This window comes from Chroicocephalus ridibundus, chromosome 10 (genome assembly GCF_963924245.1).
Source record: "Chroicocephalus ridibundus chromosome 10, bChrRid1.1, whole genome shotgun sequence".
NCBI classification, from domain to species: domain Eukaryota; kingdom Metazoa; phylum Chordata; class Aves; order Charadriiformes; family Laridae; genus Chroicocephalus; species Chroicocephalus ridibundus.
This window is the reverse complement of record NC_086293.1, coordinates 25,014,274-25,036,412: the sequence shown is the minus strand read 5'-3', so window position 1 is coordinate 25,036,412 and position 22,139 is coordinate 25,014,274. Positions and strand designations below refer to the sequence as shown.

Here is a 22,139-nt window from a genome sequence, read left to right as displayed (position 1 = left end):
TCCTTAGGTGGCTGCTTGTAGCCAGGAAGCATTTCTAGTCAGTTGGTTGTGGAGTGGCAAGTTGGTGGTTGGCCAAAAAACTTTGCTGAGGTTTCTGCTGCTGGCAGATGCTTTAATTTGCCTCTTAATTCCTGGGCCACCTTCTCAGGAGCCCACTCTAGCTGGGGTCAGTGTTAGCTCAAACTGGCCCTGCCTGCAAAAGAGCAGCCCCGAGGAGCGACAGGCATATGCCAAGCAAGGTCAGGATGAGAAAGAGCAGGGGATGAGACTGCCCTAGAACGCTCGCTCCTGATTAGTGAACCTGCCTGGAGGAATGCCCCTGCTCCGTGGTGCCATGAGGTGTAGGTGTCCCCCTCAGCCAAGTTGTTCCAGCAGCTCAGCCCATGGTGGTGAGCTTTGCCCTCTCTGGACTGTGCTGTGGATTAAAGTCCCTGTGTCCCATCTGCAGCCAAGGGCCTCAGCAGCCTCCTCTCTCCACAGGCTCCTCTCTGCAGCCTCGGGAGCCCAGCTGGGAACCCGCGGTTACTCTGGCACCCCAGAGAGCCAGACCCAACGCCAGCAGCCACTGCTCTCACACTCCTATGGCGCCCGGCGCCCCCCAGACCGTCCCTAGCCAGCCTGCAGCAGATGTGGAACCAGCCCAGCACCCCCCCACCCCAATGGCCTCCCCGCCCTCAGGACTCGCTGGTCTGGCCCTACGGCAAGGACTGAAGGCAACCCCACCAGGGTAGGGCTTGGGGTGTGCTGATAAAACCAACAGCTTCATGGATCAGCCCTTTTTCTCCAAATAAAGACGGACAGAGCTGTCACACAAGTGTCCAGGTGGTACCAACAGCAAACCCTGTGAGGCACCAGCACTGGCTGAGCTTCACGCCTGGCCGCAGCCATGGATGCCCATGGTGTTGGCAGGCAGGAGCCAGGCACAGGGCTCCTCCAACCAGCAGCGGGGACCTCAGGGTCTGAGGGAGCCCATGGCCGTGACCAGCAACCGTCAGTGACACCAGCCTGACCAATGCTTGGTGCTGAAGGCAGTGACAGGAGCCCAACCTGGCTGGTCGCACAGACTGGTGTGGATCCATGGAGTGAGGGAACATATATTGCAGCAGCAGCATCTGGCTGTGGACCTCCTCAAATGGGGTCCCCAGGAAAAGAGGGAAGCCATCAAGAATGTCTTCAGGGACACAAGCCTGACAAGCAAATGTACTGGAGGCAAAACAAAGTTCCTCACCAATTAATGGGTCCTTGATGGGCCATCTCACCAGTTGCGGGTGCTGCAGAGTATCTCCACATCTGGGAGCCGAGCCTCCTACGACCCTCCCTGATTAAGGCTTTTATTACCTTGGGAGTAATGAAGCGGTGGCCACCCCACTGCTTGAACAGCATGTTGAAAGGCTGGCTGAAGCATTTGTAGGAGTTCAGCTGTGCTGCTAAGGCTGTGGCCACTGTTCACAGGACAGGGAAGTGCCTTGCTGCCCAGTAGTGCCCTGGAGCCAGGTTCAGGTTTCCTTGGCTCCCCTCTTTTGTTTGCTAAAGCTCAGCTACAAAAGCTACTACTATAAACATGAAAACATTTTAAAAATAATCCACACCAGTGCATGCCAGACATTTCACAGCAAACCCAGAAGTGCTGTGTCGGTACCAGCTCTATATTTAGTGATGAGTACCGGAACTGGATTGGAAGAGCTCAGCTCTCCTCCTCCACCCAACCTACATTAGTACCACCCATCCCTCAGCTAGGAGAAACTCTTAAAACAATGAGATGGAACAATCGATGAATCTGCTTTGCTACAGCAGTTACTCCTTTCCTGTATGATCGCATGCTAATACCACCGTGTCTCCTGAGCCGAAACCCCAAGCTCCAAAAATACAGGACACTTTTGTTTTAGAGACTGGTCAAGGAAAGGAATAGCTCGTACAGCAAGTGCCAGACCCAGGTCCACTTTCCCTCCTTGCCAAACCAGATGGGGTTTGCATTTCAGGCAAAAGCTTCAAGTACAAGAGAAGCAGAAACGCAAATCTAGTAGCGCTGCCACCTTTGTGTCTCTGGCCTTTAAGAGAGACTGCCATTTAAGCCACTGTGTTTCTGTGCTGAGAAACTCAGCACATTTCCACGAGAAGTCTGAGCTGTGAAACTACATTTTTGCTTTGCAAGTCAGTAGGCTGAGCTGGCCTTCAGTTATGCTTTAACCCCATCATGTACAGAAAGGCAGAAAAGCCAGAGCTTCTCCTTTTCTAGCCCAGCAGCAAAGGAGCCTGCCGTGGCTGGGCAGGGCTTGTTCCGGCAAGCTGCAGTCGCAGCCCTGCAGTGGGCTGGGACACCCAATGCCTGCATCAGCAGAGCCAAGTAAAACTAAAAATCACCCCGGAGAGGGATATGGAGGGCAGGGTGGGAGCAAGGATGCTGGCAAGAGCCTCCTGCACCCTGTCCCCGTGGCCAGGGACAAGACCACGCGATGGCAGCCTTTCTGCACAAGAGCTTCAGTCCACGCTGAAGGACTTTCAGGGAGTTCAGCAGTGCTGACGGGCTGGTGGATTTTCCCCTAACTTCTGACCCCACAAGAGGGCGGATGTTGAAATGATCACTTGCAGAGGGAAAAAAGGAATACCTTCTGGGGAGCTGCAGAAACATGGAGCGTTTGGCCTTTGCCAAACTGGGAGCTGCGTTTGCCAAGAACAGCCACAGCCACCTTCTGAGCAGCAAAAAATACTAAGGGTCAGGTCCGTATGCCTGTGACACAGCTAAGCAATGCGCACTCTGGCGTAACAGAGCTTCTGGTGGCTCAATAGCTGCTCCACACGGATCTGGACCTGCTGTAGCAAAATCTGATGCTCATTTATTTCAAAGTCTATACACACTCGACTTGTCAACAAAGGCACAGGAGAGCTGCTCAGCATCTCCGTAACACCCGGCCAAAACAGTGAAAAATTGTGGGACACAAGAATCTGCAGGGGAGCCTGCTAGCAGCAATATTGTCATTGGTGATACGGAGAAACAAAGAACATTTCTCTAGAGTCTGTCAATAGAGTCTGCAACACGCATTAACTTCATCGTGGGCATCTTCAGCCTCTATTGCCACAGTTTCGGTCGTGATTAGAAACTGGAGATTTTTAATGTAAATAATAAAATTTTACTATAAGACTATAGCTATAGCACCCTTATCCACTTCCTACAACACATCAGATTAGAAAGCTTCTAATGAATTTGAAGAAAGCGTAATTTTGACTAGAAGTAAAAGTTTAAGGAAACAATAAGCAAAAATATGCGTAGAGGTGAGTATAGTGTTCTGCTTCGTTCTTGATGGGGTTTAGGAGAGGTGCTGAAAAACCTGTGTAGAACAAGAAACTCGTGTTTCTACATAAAAATTATGTTCTTAAATTTAATAGGCTTTAGCAAAAAATTGACTGCATTAGTTTGAAATATTAATAGAACGAATTAGTTATTATGGCAAGTAATTCCACAGAAGAATAAAGAATGAGAAAAAAAAGATCTCCAGAAGATCTCAGCAAGGTACAGCGTGATCCACTTTCCCTTAGGATTCTGTCAGAACTTGCACGGCTAAGCCTCAGCTTCCTCAGCCAAAGGCAAACAGCTGCTTTCTCTTCATCTCCCAGCATAAGAGGGTATTCAGGGATAGTCTGGGGGTCAGGGCAGTGGCTGTACTATTACTTGTTGTTTTCTCTTCTCTTTCTCTCTCTCAAAGGTGTTGAGAGTTTAAAAACAGAAAAGTACCTGTAAACTAGCTGTAGTCTGCAGAATGCATCTGACAGCGAAGCGTAATCCTTCCTCAGTTACTCGTACTTCACAGTCTCACAATTGTTTAAGCAGACTTTATTTAGAGAAAAAAAAGTAGCAGATAAGTAAATACACAGAAGGGACTAATTTAACCAACCCCATGGATAAAAGTCTGGGTAGGGCAAGAAGTGTCATGGGAGTGTTTTAATCTGTCAGAAATGTGATGACTAAATGAGCAATTACTACTCTGAATGTGTACCACCACTGGGCTCCTCCTACACTCGTTTAGGAGTATTTCTACATTTCTCATGCAACCTGCCTGTGTGACAAACCTGCGCCTGCGCGCACACACCCTGGACCCAATTAGTGTCAGGTTTACGAGCTGCTCAGCATGTGCCTCGTGTCTCTAAACCTCTCCTGGAAGCAATTTTCCCAGCGTACAAAGAATGAATCACCCTTCTCCTAACTCTCTCAGCAGATAGTTCCCAAATAAGGGCAAAATAAACATATGTAATACATGATACAGCATTCTAATGAATTAGATAATAGCCTCCCAGCAGAAGTAGATGCAGAGTATTAGCTGCTTCAAGTGTTCAACATTACATGTAATTAAATATGTCAGGGTAGGTGAGACAAGGCACTTGAACAGGCACTTGCAGAAAACTAGTGAAACAGCCTGCTTCAAAAAAAACACCCAAACAACCTCAAGCAAACAAGCAAAAGAAAACAACTGGAAAAGAAGAAAATCAATGCACACCTACTACAGGAAGTATAAATTGCCTTCTCTATCTGCATCCCAGTCACTCCCAAAGCATCAGTACCTGAAGAAGAGAGGAGAGCAGAGGAACGGTACACAACTCTGCACACCCCCTCCTCGGGCACCAACTGCACCAGGGTGAAACCGTTTGCTTAATTTAATAAATGACTTAACATGACCACACCTTGTATAATCGATAGACACACGGTGCTGTTGGAATGTCCCTAGCAGTCTCCTATTGCTCTTCACACACATTTTCAAGTGACCAAACATCGTGCTTAGCCAGAGGCAATGCTTGCCAAGGAAAAGGAACTCTTACATCAGGATGTAACACAAATCCTACTGAAATGAAGCCAAACCCAGAACTGTATTTTAGCCCAGCAACTAAAACGTTGGGTTACCTCTGAGCAGGCCAAGAAGGAGCTCAGGAGGCCACAGGAGCTGCAATGCTTCCTTAGGTGACAATACTAAGGGCCAAAGGCAAGACACTGGCATAAGAAAGGCTTAATTATCTACCCAGGGGCAGCTGTAGTGAGAAGCACCAGTGTAGCTGGTGTTTGTTAGGTGCTGAGCTGGGCTTCCTTTTTCTGCTCTCCTGCACAGGAGAGGTCTGCCTCCCCCTTTCCTACTGTCTCGTTTCCTTCTGCTGAAGGCTGACTGGGTCAGAAACCATTGTCTGCTGGTGAAGGAGCAGCTCCCCAAACAGAAAACACTGAGGTGGCTTCAGTTTAATGTTGTGCTGAAGAAGTTACATGCATCAGAGGAGGATGAGAAGGGCTCAGAGGAGAGCACCAGAGAGTTTACCGCAGCTAAAGGACAAACAAAGCCAAACAGAGGGATGCTTTGTTTCAGGTTAGTCTAAGAAAGGCAGTGAGGATTACAAGGAAACAGTTTGTATCTCTTCCTCCTGCGAGAAGAGTGAGCATTAAACCCATAATCAAAGTAAATTGGTACCCTGAGTGGCCGAGAGCGTGTAGCAGCCCATACAGAGGGAGAGCCAGAGCACAGCCAGGCAGTGAGGACGTACAAGCGGTCGCTAGTATGTGAGAAGTTGCTGATGGACAACCCAAGGATCTGAAGGACCTCTGCCTTTCAGGACTGTCCATCCTGATCTCTGATATTTTCTGTTACCAGAACTCAAGAGGCCATTTATAAGAGTTACAGCTACCAAACCCAATTGCTGTGAAAAGGCAGAGAGAAACCCCCCAGTTTACCACCGTTCCCTCAGGCTAACTGGGGACTGGAGGCTGGATCCAGCCCAGGCTGCTCCCTGTTGCTTTCTAAGAGCAGACAATGCACTGCAAATGACACTTGACTGTGTAACAAATGGAGGATTTGCACCCACTCACTTATTATGTGCGTTGCTGGAAAAGCACACCTAATTCGATAAAAATCTAACTTCCAGCTATGAAATCCAGAGAAGTTTTGTACCTGGCAAAGGTGGAAATGCATGACGAGACTGGAGAGAGCCCTGGTCATAGTGAAAGCAAATGCTAGGCAGGGCAGGTTTGCTTAGGAACTACTAGTATTTTCTTTCTTCAACTGACATAGGTATTGGGATTCCTGGCTGATACTAAGCAGATGATAGACTTGTGGGGAAGTTTGTGGGAGTTGAGCATGCCCAGGGGGCTGAGGGCTGGCCCGAGCAGGGTGGACCTCCTGGAAGTAAATGGCCAGCACTGCTCCTCACAGCCCGGCTGGCTCCTGGCAATCAGCACAGGCTGCTCCACCTCATTCAACCCAAGCACCTGCAGGAGATTGTGCTGTTTACAAGCTTATCACTTGTTCAGGGTGGTGTAGAGTCCTTTTCCCCAGAGGGGTAGCTGTGCCTCTTATCTACCCAGGAGCCCTCAGCACCTTTGTGTGCAGAGCAAACAGCAGAGGAGGATTTTGAACATGGCTCAGTCTATCGTGCCTTGGTGAGCACATCAATAACGCAGAGATGGCTCTGGCTTTGTCTTTGCAGCACCCTCTCCGATTGCTGGAGGCAGGCGTGATGGATGGTTTCCCTTCCCTGTCAGCACCCGGCTGCTCCACCACAGGACACCGCAGCTCTGGGACACAGGGAGGTGGGCAGTGGGCCTGCCTCGGGCACGATGGCGGGGGCCCTTCCTGGGCCCACAGCCCAGGAGGCTGGACCTGACCCCCTGTGCTGGCAATGTCCCCTTCCTGTTGAGAGTGTGGTACAAAAACTACCCGTCTCCTTGCTCGCTGCACAGGCCTTCCCCCCTGTGCCTCCCTCCCTGAGCCTGGGTACGCTCGGGGCAGGAGGGCAGCGTGCCTGGGCCTCCAAACTGCCATCACAGCCTCCCCACTCGCCATTATGGGAGCCCAGTCTTTTCCCCTCAGAGAGGGATCCCTGTGCCCCTGACCTCCCCTTAGTGTCCCAGAGAGCCCAGACAAGCGGGCCCGGGCCTCCAGCCCAAGCAGGGGCTGTGCTGGAGCAGCCATGGGGAGGGCTGGCGGGTCCTGGCCGGTCGGGGCTGCTGAGGCCCCTCGGTGCCTGAGGCAGGCTGGGAAGCTGCCCAGCTCCTCACCCCCACGCTGGTGGGATCGGCTCTCAGCCTTCCCTAGAGCTCAGGGACACGGAAAACACACACACAGCTCCTCCTGTCACGCCTGGAGTGGGACCGAGGGTGGCCAGAGGACGATGCAGAGCCACCGCCACTCTTGCTGTGAGTCAGGGGAGGCCACGTGAGGCCCCAGCGCCAGCCCCAACGCCTGCCCGCCCACCATGGCGTGCTGGGGCCAGCGCTGCGCACACCCTGCGCTGGGATCCCGACCCACCGCACAGCCCTCAGGTGAGCGCCGGGGAGGGGTTCGGGAGCTTCTTGTGACTGAGACTGAGGGCATTTCAGGGTTGTGTCCTGGCTCCTGGTACATGGCTGGTTGTTTATTGCTCCCCGAGGCATCAAGACACTGACAAGGGGTCATGGTGCTGTGGGGGCAAAGCACAGGGCTTACCTGTAACCTCCATGTCTTCCTGACTGGACTTCCACAACTTTTAAATATCTTTTTTTCTATAAAATCCTAGTGGCAATCCCCTTATTTTCTGTGCCGAGGAAGATTTGTTTGCTTTAACTACTCAGACTACAAACGTGAACTCTTCTGGCTTCTGATGAGCTCATTTTCTTCCCTTCAGAGCTTTCCAACGACCGCACAGAGGAGCACACAGTGAGTAAGCAGAAATACAAACCAGGTAATTTCAAATGGTGTATATAAACGCATACAGGAGTGCTGCCATCATTTTACCAGTGTGGCTGGAAAACAGGCAGCAAACGGCCCCGGGTTTGTGGGTGTGGGGCTGGCAGCAGCACGGCCACCATGTCTGGGCTAGCAGTGAGAGCCGGGAGAGGGAGGAATAGCCGGTGCTGCGGCAAGGGGCAGACGGGCTGAGCCTGCTCCCTGCTCACACCCATGGGGACGGTCACACCGAGCCTGGGGAGCTGCCCTCCCCATGGTGACACACACTCGCTGGGTCTCTCCAGCTGCCAGTGTTCAAGAATGTTGTAAAGAGTGAGAAGTCTTTGAGTTTTGCTGCTTCTCTGTTGCATTTCATCTATATTTGACAGCAGGAAGGCAAGCAGACGAATAGCAGAACTATCTCACAGGTGGCATTACCCGAGGAGACTAGAGAAGTCTGGTCTAGGAACGGTTTGAAACTTAGACGACGTGGATCAGTTTTTGTTGTCTTGCTGGAAGAAACGACCAGCTTTCACCACAGGCCTCCAGGACATCTTCCTGTGGAACCAACCACTAGGACCAGCCTAAGACTTGCAGGTGTGCTTTATGAAGCTGGGCTGGGTTGGTTCGAGAAAAGGGCAGGGAGTGACTTAATGTTTGTGTTTAAAATAAAAAATTTAGCAAGGTTTGGTGTCAGCACATAACTTAAAAGGAAAGGTAAAAGTAGTTTCAAAGGAAAAAAGTTTAGGATTGCCTGTTTTTTGTCTTTAAGTCAAACCAAACCAACATTATTTTACTTCATTTACATGTTTTGCTATCCCTTTGAACAATTTCACTTGGATATATTTCAGCAGCTAAGCAAAAAGTTGTTGTGTATGGCAGTTATTAGCCTTACTTTCTAAACAACTAGGAGAAGTCTGGGTCTGCACAAAAATTTTATTCTAAGATGTTAAAAAGACCTCACTGCAATTAAGTTCTGATTTACTGTGGGGAAAGCAATATGAGGTCTGCTGTTCATGTCATTCCCCAATGAGCTCACAGCCAGGCTGAAATGCCAGTATATCATCATCCTTCTCTCATTATGGAGTATAATCAACTAAATCACTTTAAAAACATACAATAATTAAATGCCTATACTTACCCTTTGTTTAGATCTGATTTTCTTTCCAGAAGAGCCACAGGGGAATTAATTGTCCATAGCCTAAGAGAAATTAGGTACCCAACTTCCTTAACTGTGTAAAGCTTGGTGACTGACTGGGCTTACCTGTGCTGGAGGCACAGAAAGAGAGATGGGAGAAGATGCTGGCTGCTGCTGGATCCTTTTGTAGCATCCAAGTCTTATCAGAGCGGGATGTGTAAGTGCTTTAGGCAAATGTGTCTCTCTTGCTGGTGCAGCTGAGCAGTCTGGTCATTTGGGCCAGTTTTAAGGTAAATTGTTCTGATACCAAATGAGGTGGATGGTGTCTCCTCTGCCTTCAGTGTTGCATCTGCTCTTTTTTTGTGCGTGGTGGGACAGATCTGCTGGTGCCTACCTGCTTGCTTTGTCTCTGGGATTATGCAAAGCTGGCATAAGGCAGCTGCTGCAGCAGGTTCGTGTCACAGGATGAGTGACACGAATGTGCCAATGAAATGTACCTCGAATGTGCCGATGAAAGTGGCCTCACTAGGTATTAGGAGCACCAAGGACAAACCTCCTCAATTTCACGCAACAGTAAAATCTTTGGATATTTTAATGAATATTTTTATGAAATTGAATTCATCAGAAAGGAAATTTTGCCATTTAAAGTAATTTTGTTCCTTTAGGCCTTGTATTTCAACTGTGCTGTCCACAGAGAGGTTGAAAGGATTTAAGTTACAAAAGCAAACACTGTTGCAATGTTTAACCTAAGTAAATAGGAAGGCAATAAAGATACTCAAAAAGGCTGAAAACCACAGCTGGAGATACGAAACTGCACAGAAATTACATTTGTTATTGTGCAGTCCAGAATGAGTTTATGCAGGGTGTGGTATGCTGGGTGCCTGTATTTCAACATCAGCTGTTGCTCACCCGGGCAGAGAGGACAGATGCGTTTCCTGCATTCCCGATCGGGTGCTCACAGTCTCACGTCGCTGGCGACTGTCACACTGTGCTGCTGCCACAGCTACAGCGGCAAAGGCTGTAAGTCAGGCAAGGTTGGTGGGAGAAATAAAAACTTATTAGACTAACTGATAGAGTTCAAAGCTTGTTTGACCAAAAACTTGCCAGTTTTTCCAGGTGTATTGGGTGGTTAAATAAAAGGTATTATCTGCTATTGTTAAGTTATATTGTAAGAAAAAGTGTGGGTGTATAAACTGTTTTCCTATTGTGTCCTGCATAGCGGAAACTGTACTTCAGGCTCCCCAAAAATCTTCTTTTGCACCTCTCAATGCAAGAGTGCTTTAGCTGAAATGCTGCATGAGGGAAGACGCAGGATGCCTGGGCCACAGTAGGTGGAGGCAACTGTCAGAACCACAGCCACCACAAAAAAATGCATTGTCAGAATAAAACAGCCTCAAAACAAAATTTCTGGGGTGATTTTAGTAAAACAAAATGAAAGATTGGATTTTGAGGATGTCAGAATTTGTTTTCGTAGTAAATACTAGTAAGAAATCTGGGATCGACACCTAAGAATTTTTAATTCCTAAACCTAAAGTTAGTGGAAATTTCCTCTAGATGACAACATGGGAAGAACAGACATTGAAGTGTCAAAGTCTTCTGTGAGACAAGGATTCCAAATCTTGCGGGGCTCTCCTATGAACTGTTTCTGCTATTCCCCCGGATTGGTACATTTTTTTAAGTATAAGGGTGTCAAAGATACAGAATAATCATTCTGTTTGGAAGATGGAATGGAATGGAACAGGGCCTATTAAGTTGCTCACCTCTGTGGTAAATAGTTAATTAGACACCTTGGTAGTTGTAAAAAAACAACAATGTGAATGATCAAGTCGGACTTCTTTTTGTTTTACTCATGATGATCATACTTTTGTTCTTTCTTAATAACCAAAGGCCAGCCCAGCAAGACTCACTCAGAGTTCTCGAGAATGGGTCCCAGGAGGGTAAATGAATCATGATGTGAAACTCCCATTGCAACAGAGAAGTGATTTCAAAACTAAAGTGCCTCAAGATAGATGCCATGTTTGCAGAACATCAAGTGTAAGACAGAAAGATAGAGAAAGTCAGACTGATCTGTTTCTAAATACGCTTTTTCTCCTCTTTTGAACAGGCCCAGCAATGGAGAACTTGAATGTCCCGTTCCCTGATCTTACTGAAGAACAGCAAGGTAAGGGCAGCACACAAAGATCAAAGCTTCAGCTCATTCACACTACACAACAGTGTTTGCTAGAGTGGTCATGAGTCAATGAAACTTGTTTCTGTCTCCTTGCTTGTAAAAGAGAGACCAGCAGTCAGTTCCCAGCTCTTCCACAAGCTTCTCATCAGGCCTTGGGCATGTGCTTGTGGGAATTTAGATGCATGAAGGAGATATTGCTGTGCATTTAAATGCTTAATGAGCTATCTCAATACCTTGGTATCCAGCCCTTTGTGTCTTCGTGCCTGTCTGTAAAATAGCATGGTCAGAATAGGCACCCGTTAAACAGCTAGAATACTCCCCCTGCTTCTCTAACTGAGACAATAGTATCACAAAGACATCAGTAATCTGTATTTCTCTGCTGATTTCTGGAAGACTGACTTGCTTTATACAGTACAGCTCTACTCTCTTTCCTATACGCTAACATGCTGATGTTGGGCAGCATGTTGGAATCTGATGCCTGTCACTACACCTACACGGAGCACCACAGGAACGCTACTGTGCAACCCACCTCTGCTGCTGCACAGGGATTTGCTTGTTTCTCTTCCCAGACATTTTCCAGAGGGTTTTTACTGCTGATGCCAATTACTTGGAGCATCATGAGAAAACGAACCAGTCCTTCTGGGAGTCACTTGTAAAATATCTAGCCACCACTGACCCACCTATCCTGAAGACTGAAGAAAAGAACAATGTAAGTTACTAAAGAAACATACATCCTTTGTAAGACATCATTATACAGATACTTCCGTACTTCTCTGATACACTTTGGGGAGAGAAAACATGCAGTCCAATTATCTGATATGCTGAAACATGTCTAAAACATGCTAAATGCTGTAAAAGGGCGCTTCGATAAATGAGACCCAGGCCCCTGTTTTTTGCTTCATTGTTCTCCATGTGCAAAAATAATTTGCTTTGTGTAAATTCCTCAGGATCAGTTCAGCTCACTGTTTTCTAGGCAGGACCATTGTTAGTGACATTTTGCTGTAAGATACCGCAGAGATTGCATATCTGTTTTCAGACCCTATAACTACATTTCTCCAGCTCTTTAAATAGTTAACTATTACACACCAGGTTTTTTTCCTCAGTTGACAGCTCTTCTCCGAGTTGCCGAATGGAGTTTACCTTCTCTTCCCATCATCGGCATTACTCTTTGTCCCTGATTTCCCCCTTGTACAGTAGGGCCAGGGGATTACACTTCCCACAGATGGGGTGAGATACATTCATTTGTATAGCAGGGTATGTTTTTACAGGCTACATTTTATTGGAAGGAGTATTTGCTATTTACTTACCTTTCTTTCAGCTCCTGAACAGCTGCAGGGTCCTGCCTGGAGGCTGTACAGCCTGCCTGAAAGCCATAGAGAAGAAAGGAGGCCGGGCGATGGCTGTTCTTTACCTCTTGCTGAAGACAACCAATCCAGCGGGATACAGGCAGCTGCCCAGCTCCAAGGGAAAGGGTCAGTCCTACCTGGCTGTTCTTCAGATATTTTCTTAAAACTACTTGCAGTGCCAGTGGGACTTGTCACCAGTTTGAAAAGTCCAATACATGCTTGGAAGTGATCATTAGTGAACAAGTAAAATATCTAGAAATACTGCTAGGTGTAGCTATAATGGGAGCCAAAGATTGTATTTTACTTTAGTTTGACGTGGCTTCTTCTGGGGAAAAAAAACCTTGTTCGTTTGAGGAGAGAGGATGTCCTGGGATGATGATGCCAAAGAAATTTCTCCTACTTAAAGTGGTGCCCCAGTTTTTCCTGTCTAGCTGGATCGATGACACCTAGGACACTTTTTTGCATGGACTGTTACCCAGCCAGCCTGGAACTCTCTGAGCTCTCATAGTAGTAAAAAATCTGAGCTGAACTGCTGAAAATATTTTTGCAAATGACCCTATCCACACATGTAGTAGTAACTAGGAGGAGTGGATAGAGGATGCCGCTCGGGGTGCTGAACCTGGCAGCAAAATGCAAATAGACTCCACTGCACTTCTCGTTTTCCCGGTTGTGCAATAGGAAACTGAATTTGAAGCTGTTAAGAGTCATGCGCAAGCCAGGAGCACCTCGCTGCCTGGCCCGGGAGTCAGCAGCCCGCTGTGATTTGGCCTGGCTGGCGTGGAGGGCTCTGCTTTTGTGCCACAAGAGGGTGCTGGCACCGCGGCGTGAGCACGGGCACCGCGGCAGAACGCACGGGGCGATGGGGACCGCCCGGGGGAGGGCGAGCAGCTGCTCTCCGGCTAACGCGGCTCTCAGCTGCAGCTGCTGTTGCTTCAGGGAGTGGCAATGTTCACAGGGGCAGCATTATGGGTAAATTAAAGGCCAGAATTCGAAACTTTAGGCATCTACCATAACCATTGCAGGAAGTCTAAACAGCAGTGTACATGATGCTTTCATTTGTAACGCTTTGTGCGCTCCTTGTGTGCAAAAAACCACTGAAATAAGACTAAGGGTCTGATTTCCTGTCGGACAACCTTTAATAAAGCATTGTGAAATCTGTCATTGTAAAAGAGAGAAAATGTAAATAGTTGTTTCTAATATCTTTTTCTCTACATATAAAACAGATGAAAAATTGAAACTCCTGAAGAGATTGGAAAGGAATCTCATGCTTTCACAAGGGGAAAAAAATGATGAAAGCTCATCCCATGAGTTCACGGATGAAGATACACGAGGTAAAAAGGTTTTATTTTATTTTTCCCTGACACATAATTCAGTCTGATTGCATGTTCATAAGAGATTCACATAGGAGATTTGCAGTGCTGATGTAGTATGTGTTTAAAATAAGAGCTGTCTCGCTACACCCCTTTATACAAATTATTCCATCTTCAAAATTTGCTATTTTTTTTCTCCTATTCAGCCAGCTTTGAAGAGAGCTCAGAGGCAAAAGCAGTTAATAATGATCCTTGCATTTCAAAGCCTTGATTTTTACCTACATATCCCACAGCCATTATCATATTATGAGCAAACAATTACAGTGCTTTTGTTTCTGATACTGCTGGGACATTTTTCTTTTATCTGATAAAAAAACACTTTCTCTATGCAGACAGTGATGAGGAAGATTTAGGAAGACAGAAGACCGAAGGGCAATTACTTGGAGGTAGGACAAAGTGACAACAGTGTTGTTTTTTACTAGGGACAACCAACATAAATCCAAAAAAGGATAATTTCTGGCATTCTTTGGTTTGACTTCTGAACAAAGGTATATTAATGTGTGTAGACATAGGAAAAGGATGGGTCAGAATTTGGCTGTAGGAAAGGCATTTCCTACAATATGAAGCTCAAGTAATACTAACACTCAGCCATGCTCTGGGGTTAGAGTTGAACCAGGAGAACAGCAAAATCTACTGCGGTGGGAGAAGTCCTGCTGCCTGGGTCTGCGCAGTTGCCACCAAAATGCAGCAAGAGCTTTGAAAATATGTCCCGCAGCCACTGTTTACAGGGTCTGCCGTCAGCCCTCAGCGCTGACCGGCGATCATCAGCAAGGACCACACCTTGAATCTTCTTCCCAAGGTTTTCCCTTTCCTTCCAAAGGAAAAATGGAAAATAAGTACAACGCAGATGAAGAAAATGTGCTGTGTCAACACACAAAGATAGCTATCAGCTTATGGTATAGAACCAGGGATGTAAAAATGTTAAGGCTTAAATCATTTAATTACTGTCTTAAATTGATTGTGGCCCAGATGTAAGAGCAACTCATTTAAATTGACATTAGGAGATCTAATTTGTCTCACAGGAAACCGATTCTACCTGACACCAGCTATTGTGAGAGACGAAATATGGGGGATTAATGATCCATTCATGTTTTCCACTTTCAAACTGCGTAACCCGCAACAGAGCTGCCCTCCCTAATGCGTTAGAGTTGGTATCTACCTTGTCACTTTTACACAACCACACTCATTTCAATGGAGTTGTGTGGGCTAGGACTGGCGGCACGATATGCATGCTCATTATAGATATTAATCTATATCATCTTTGCATAATATTTTAGGCATACCAGCAGAGGTTGTTCCCTACAGAGATTCAGGTAAGTGCTCCCAGACAACCTTATCCTGCTAGAAGGAAAACTGTAACTGCAGTTTCTTCTTTCTGACACGTGTATATATTAAAAAATACCCCCCGGGCTGTAAATCCATTGCTTTCCAGTTAGCCTGGTGTTGGGCCTGGGCATGCTGCAGACATTCTGTGGCAAGCTTGTCATAGTGGCTGGCTGACAGCACCTGTACAAGGTGTTCTAGCAGATTAACCCATTTTTTTTTGTAGGCCTGCCAGGTTCTCACAAGATCAGCTCACCTCAGTTGTCATCCTTTTTTAGGGGAAAGCTAGCAATTCTATTGGGCAACTATTCAGTCTTTCCTAAGACAGGTAGGCAGTTTTCGGTGTTCCCTGCAGCCCTCTGTCTCCTGCTGAACAGGGACGCGAGATTGGGACGGAGCTGGAACCTGGTTTCTGCAGAACGGTGGTTCTCCACTCTGAACACCACCACCACTTAGCTCAGAGCACGGAGCATTCCCCAACAGAAGATGCCAGGCGAAAGCCAAATGACAAGAAACAGAGCAACGGTACCAGTGGAGAGGCTGAAACAGCCAGCAAGTCTAAAGGCAAATTTCCTTTTATCAGCGCCTGCTGAGCAGCAGCAGAACAGATGTAGAAATCCCAGAGCAGGAAATTTTCAGTGGCTTGATTGCGTTAATGACCTCATGCCTCCTGCTCCCAGGCTAACGCCCCATTCGTTAGCTGTGGGAGGCAGACGGCCCAGCGGAGTGGCCTTTTTGAGAGGACACCTGCTCAAGCACTGCTCTTCTGCGGAGCAGGGAATAGCTGCTGTGGCTTGGATCGGCCCAGCTGAGGACAGAGCTGGGAAGAAGACAGAAGTTGCAGCATAATCGCTAGGGGAGGTTTTTGAGTTGCCTATCCCCAAGGAGCTCCATAAAACAGCAGGGTAGAGGAATATATTGTAATACGATATTCTCCCCACATTGCCCGGTGCAGAAAGAGGATTACAGTACTTTTCCAGTTGGCATTTGGCCTCCCCACCTCTCACCATGGCCTCTGTCACTTCAGTTCTGGATTACTTCAGTACACCAGACGGAGACACTGACAATATTTAGGCAGTGCAGGACACCGCGCCTGCTGCGTTGGGCAGGCTCAGGTGACACAGACGTGCAGCTCTTGCGATCCCAGCTCTGCTTGGTTCCAGCTTCAGTTCTAGCAACTGAACATTAACACAGAGGCCATCAATCTCCTACTGCCCAGCTGTTTCAAAGAATCTGGAATAGTGATGGGAATAGTCAGCTTTATTGTTACCTGTTCTTGAGCTCTTTTAACTTCCTTCATTTCCTGGCACTTTTCAAGTACTGTTTTGTCTATACTAAGTCACCAAATAGGCAAATACTCACCATGCTTGCTGGTGCTGGTAAGGGTGGGAAACAATATATTTGTATTTTTACCATCAGAAATAATAAAATTATGTTGCTTTTCAGAGATTATCAGAAGAGAAGAAGATTCCATTGCAGATGGTAAATACAAACAAGCAAACAGAAGTTTTTCTTACGGATGCTGACTTTCAGGACTGAGTTTTGCTTAGTGATGATAGCTATACTAGCTCTTTGAGATCTAGATATTTCCTAATCGAAAAGTAAAAGTTTGAGAATAGTTATTAAAATGCACTGTAATGCTTTAATAGAAGAAATACTATGCAAATCATTCCGTGATACAAATTTGCGGTGGGGCTACTGCATTCAGGAGGCAGAGTAATACAGGACAGACATTTGCCAAGTAGGAATTGATGTTCTGATAAATTCTACATCTATAGATCGTTCATACCACTTCACAGAGGAACAGTCATGAGTCAGACTAGTGCAATGCTATGTTAACATTAATAATCAAATAACTGAGTTTGTCGCCAAGCCAGAACTCAATGAATCCAGAATTCAAAAATGTGACTCCAGTAGCAGGTGACCCTGAACAGACCTTCTTGGCAAAGTTTCGTTGCTCCGTGGTTCAAAAGCACAATAGCAGAAGGCTGTAGCTCATTTGGAGCACGTTTCCAGTACTCTCCTGTTACATCTTTAGAGAAAGTTAAATTCACTGCCAGGCAAAGTAAGTGAAATCAGCATTTCAAACTTGCAATGAATCAACTCCCAAAGCTTATGTGCCGCAGACTGCCTGGGGGGATCTTCTCAAGCGACCAACAAAAAAAAAAAGGAAAAAAACCTTCTGCTTTGAACACGTCATTGGAAATCTGGTAAAATATTCAGCTCTTTCTGACCTCTGACAATACAGTCGGAGAAAGAACAGAATTTGGCAGCTCTGCTCACAACTAATATAGAGCAAAATGCTCCTTATTTAAACCTCTAAAATTATCTAGCTTGTTCTTATGCTGTTCTTTCTATATATCAGTATAGCTATCTATGGGAGACTAATTGTCAGCTACAGTTCTTCATTTAGGAGGGGTGTGTGTGTGCAGAAATACTTCATCAGCAGGCTTCAGTAGATTGGTGGTACTCATACACTTAGTAATGACGATGGTTACATTATTGTGATGGGCTGTGATTGTGCAAAGCACCCGGGAATCAAACCGAAGCTCCCTTGTCCTGCTGCTTTACTCCCCCGCTGTAACTCTGAGACTGTTGCTTGTCCCAGGCTAGTCAGAAAGACCCAGAGTGCTCTAAATCACTTCTGTACTGTTAAATGCAACCATCTGATTATCCTTTTTTTTTTTTTTTTTGGTAAAAAAACCCTGCTCTTTTTGACATGATTTTAAAATTGCTAACTTGATCTTTCTGAAAGGCTTGCAGATCTTTCCTTTGAACAAAGTTTTACATATATTCTGCTATGAGAATTGATTTCAAATACAAAAGGGAAATAAACTTAAAACTCCTTAATTTCAGAGTTCCGTGGCAATAAAAAATATTTCTTTTTTGTAGCCTATGACGACGAGAACACTCGCCTCCATCAGTGTACGGTACGGTGGATGGGCATACGGAAGGATGGTAATTTTTTAATTTTTTTTTTTTCTTTAAATTCAACTGATGTCAACCCTGTTGTACCTTAGTCCAAGAATAAGATCTCCAGCTCAGAAAAAATGGTTTGTTTTGTTTTGTTTTTTTTCACATGAGCACTTAGTTGAAGTGCATCAAGGCTTCTTGATGAAAATTATCAAGGCTTCTCATAAAGACTTGTGTGCGTAAATGTTTTGCACTTGAGTCTAATGTATGAGACAGCTCGTGGAAAAGGACTTTATTTGCTGCGCAATGCACTGTACCTTAAGGCACGTTCATAAGGGCTGTGCCTGCAGTTGTGACCTAATTTTCCCTCTCTATTTCAGATGAATTCTTTCATTTTGTCATTCTTTGCTTTGCGATTGGAGCTTTACTAATTTGCTACTACTACTACAAAGGTAAGGCGAGACTTTGATAGATGGATAAATCATTGCACACTAGAAAAATGAACAAAGCCAAACATTTATTTTGTTGTCTTAGATTGGACTGTTTCTCTCGGGATCGGTTTAATCACCTTTGCTTCCCTGGAAACCACTGGGATATACTTTGGTCTAGGTAAGTGTATCTACAGCAGCCGGCTCTGTACCAACACGAAGGACACAAGGTCACAGAGTCATGAACTACGCGAGTCCATCAAACTGCTCGCGCTGAGATTCCTAACTCGTCACATCACTGTCCCGTAACGTCTCATTCACAATTACACAGCCTGGCAGGAGATAAACTGAAGGGAGAGGGCTGACTCATTTTTTGTTCTCCATGATCACAAGTCCCTGCGTCACCTCTTCCTGCAGCAATGGCTGAATGCTGAGTTGCCATGACAACGTACAATTTTAGCAGCAAGGCCGGCTTCCCAGATCCACTCTCTGAGGTGCTGCGCACTCGGGCTGCCGTTCATTCCCCTGGGACTGAGGTGGCTGAACACCCCGAGGAAGAGCTCTCAGCAGAACCTGGATCGCGGCACCAACTGGAAATATTTAAAAAAAAAAAAAAAAAAAAAAAAGAGACTCTTGGCAATCTCTGGGGATGTCGTGGGAAAGGTGCAAGTTACGGCTTCCCAGCTGAGAACAGAATTCTCCTTTGTAATCTTGTGCTAAGGTGTTTGGTAGGTTGTGGATGGTTCTCTCAGGACCTTGTGACAGTTGTGACAGTGCCTTGTCACTGCTTTGTTATTAATGATATCACAAAGTGCTTGCTTAAACAGTAACCTTGGGTTCATTAATATTGCAAGTGTCAGCATTTGGGTTTTGCCATTTTTCTATTTTTTAATGTTTTCTGTTGCTGTCTAGCTTAACTTGAAAAACATTGTTTGTTTTCACAATTAGTGTATCGACTTCGGAGCGTACTTGACAGCTTTGTTCCTCTGATTGACAAGTTCAGGCCAGCAGGTAATAGTGATCTTGCTGACTGCATTCCTGTGCCCTGCACCTTCCTGAGCCCTTCATTTTGGTCAAGTCTTAAGACCAGCTTATCTAAATTACAATTTCCAATCTTCTTTTCTTAATTAAAAAAAAAACAAACCAAAATAAATATTTTACTACAGTCTATTGCAGCTGCTTGGGTTTGAATATGAATTATTCTTGCCTCTTTCCATGTGGCAGAGCATTTTCACATTTTTAATACTCTGCCTTCTATGGGGTATTAAGTATTTCCTGACAATGCCTGAATAAGGATTCTTTAGCTCAATTAAAAACTCAGGGAATGGGGTAGGTTTCTCTTGTTGGGTCTTCAGAGAGACTCCAGGCTCACGTTTATCTATGTTCATGAACACAAAATACGAAGAATATCGAAAAGCTGCATAGCTACGTGACAATTGGAACACAGTAGTCCTGACAGTTGTCTTTTTTTCATCTGCAGGTATGAGGAAAGCTGCCTAGGACGAGTAACTCAGGAGAGTGCCACAAACCCCTGCGGTCTGAATATCTGGTGTTAAAAGAACTGCTTTATGAGGCAATCATAAAAACCTAATGGCTAGCGTGCAATATTGAAATGTTAAACCACAGCAAGAGATCATTCCCTCCCCTCAAAAATAAAGCTGGAACTGTGGTACAGGGTCCCGTTCTTTCTTCTGAAGCAATTGGTGGCTCAGAAGAGCTCCAGATGCAGGTTTATATTTAATGCCATTAAATATAAACACATTCTCCTTCCCTCCCCTGTGCAGCCACATTAGTCTGCCTACGGTGAATCAAAATCAACAAAATGACCGATATTATCCTCAGCTTGTTCTGGATTAGGCTCTGGATGTTTCAGTAGGAATCTTGGCAGCCACAGAGCCGCCTCCTCTTCCCCCCTTGTGATGCCGCAAAGCAGGCAAACACCAGCTGCTGGCTCGCGGCTGAGCCCCAACAGCGCCACAGCACTGGAGCAGATTAATCCGTTGTGGCAGAACTCGATATAGTGGGTGTATAATGATTTCACCCAGTGAAAGCTGGGTGAGATTTTTACACGCAGTGACATAATGGTGCAGTAATGAGATTATTAACAGCAGCAAATTTCATCTCTTCTTCTGAGGGGAAAAATAAAGTGCTTGATTTGACCCATCCCCCAACATGTTTTTTCTTCTTCAAGTAAAATAAAGTGCAACTTTGACGTTCCTTTCGTTTTATAGGAACATGTTACACGTTACATATGTAGGCTAGTGCAATCATAGGCAGACTGCTAAAAAAGGGAATACCTTTAGATTTTTAGTTAAAATGTAAGGTCTTCATACCCATAGAAGGATGATGGCACCAACTTAGTCAGAGAGAGCTACAAAACATGAAATTGTAAGGAAATGTAGATCTAAAAGCCATTAGCCCAAACAGCCCGGAGTTTGAGAGAAGCAGTTTCAAGCCTTGCTAAGAAAATGAGAAAGCTTACTTTTTAGTTGTACTTCATTTTAAGCACCAGCGTTGCGTGTTCTTGTGTACTGTAGTGCCATTTGCACATCCAAAAATACCGGCGATTGCCCGCGGCCTGCACCACCGCAGCACAGCAGTCACCTAACATGTCAGGGTTAAATTAGGCAATAAGGATGAATACAAGTTATTTTGTAACGTTTATAGTCTCATTTACATGTACTTTTTACATGTCTTTGTAGACATACTCTCTCAGACCAAAATACTGTATATTTTGTGTTGTTGGTCTGCAAACAAAGTCGTGCTTAGGCCAGTTTTAGTTTCGTCTGCTGTATAACATCTTTCTGAAAGGTAATTTGTGGGATAATCAGGATGAGAAACATATTTTAGTACTAAACATGTTTTCAAATTTGGTACTCTGCAGTCAACAGAATGAATTTTTCATTTTATTTTTTCCTTAAACACAAGCTGCTTCAGGGTAAAATAAGCAAAACGTTTATGGATAGCAAACCATTTAAAACCCACCCAGTGGAACCCACCCCGTGAGATAAACAGCTCCCCCAGCTCAGAGCAGCTCACGCGAGAAGAGTCAGTTCTAAGGAAAAAAGCAACTTACACCTTCAGCCGCTTCTTCTCGGGTATCTGGGAATTTCCTGCTCTTCTTTCAGATCCTTCTTCTTGAGTCCATCTCAGCATTTTAAACATTCCTGCCTCCTGCCCAACAGCAACACTCTCGTTCTGGCCTCATGTATCACCCTTGCGCAGCACTGGTCAGAAACTCAGAAACAGGATACAAGTTGCCATGAAGAGTTTCAACCTCCTTAAAAGAGCTTGTGCCCACCGGGCTACCGTTCTCCCAGTGCAGCATGGCCCATGGCTCATCGCTCACCCACAGCTCTGCTGGGCCTCCGCTGGTTCCCCAGGGCCTGGTACATCTCCCGCCTCTTCGACATTATCCAGCCCACGGGCTGCTTCTTACTTGTGTTTGGTTTTAAATGGCTGGGGGGCAACGCAGAGAGGAGGAACTGAAGCAGAAGCACTGGCCACCCTCCTCCCACAACACACGTTCCTGCTTTTCACTATCTGATGCCTACGATTTCAATCTTCAGCAGCAAGGTGGACCAAACATTGAACAAAAGTGACTCAATTCACTCTAGACTAGCATTTCCCTGCTGAAGCACAGCCCGCTCAGACCTCCAGTGAACACCCAGCCACTCCCACGCTACAGCTCGCAGCAGGGGAGGCGGTTCGCAAAGCAAAGTGCTCCTGCTACACAACAGGCAAAGCGCTGCTGCCCACACAATGTTAAATAACCCAA

General features: G+C 45.9%; 1 protein-coding gene across 26 annotated transcripts in view; it reads left to right on the top strand.

The window, feature by feature from the left end:
- Nucleotides 1-22,111, top strand: part of TMEM40 (transmembrane protein 40) — a 32,302-nt gene extending 10,191 nt beyond the window's left edge. For 19 of the 26 annotated variants that reach the window (XM_063347548.1, XM_063347544.1, XM_063347540.1 and 16 more), the window contains 11 exons: nt 481-8,270; nt 10,916-10,972; nt 11,551-11,690; nt 12,300-12,453; nt 13,551-13,658; nt 14,030-14,083; nt 14,975-15,010; nt 16,467-16,502; nt 17,913-17,978; nt 18,314-18,385; nt 18,468-18,947. In XM_063347548.1, coding sequence (XP_063203618.1) covers nt 10,924-10,972; nt 11,551-11,690; nt 12,300-12,453; nt 13,551-13,658; nt 14,030-14,083; nt 14,975-15,010; nt 16,467-16,502; nt 17,913-17,978; nt 18,314-18,385; nt 18,468-18,670 — 918 coding nt within the window. In that variant the 5' untranslated portion in view covers nt 481-8,270; nt 10,916-10,923 and the 3' untranslated portion in view covers nt 18,671-18,947. Of the gene's footprint in view, nt 1-480; nt 8,271-10,915; nt 10,973-11,550; nt 11,691-12,299; nt 12,454-13,550; nt 13,659-14,029; nt 14,084-14,974; nt 15,011-16,466; nt 16,503-17,912; nt 17,979-18,313; nt 18,386-18,467; nt 18,948-19,309; nt 19,373-19,841 lie in introns of those variants that run through there. The other 7 variants (XM_063347550.1, XM_063347549.1, XM_063347526.1 and 4 more) reach the window with 7 other exon arrangements.
- The last annotated feature ends 28 nt before the right edge of the window (nt 22,112-22,139 follow it).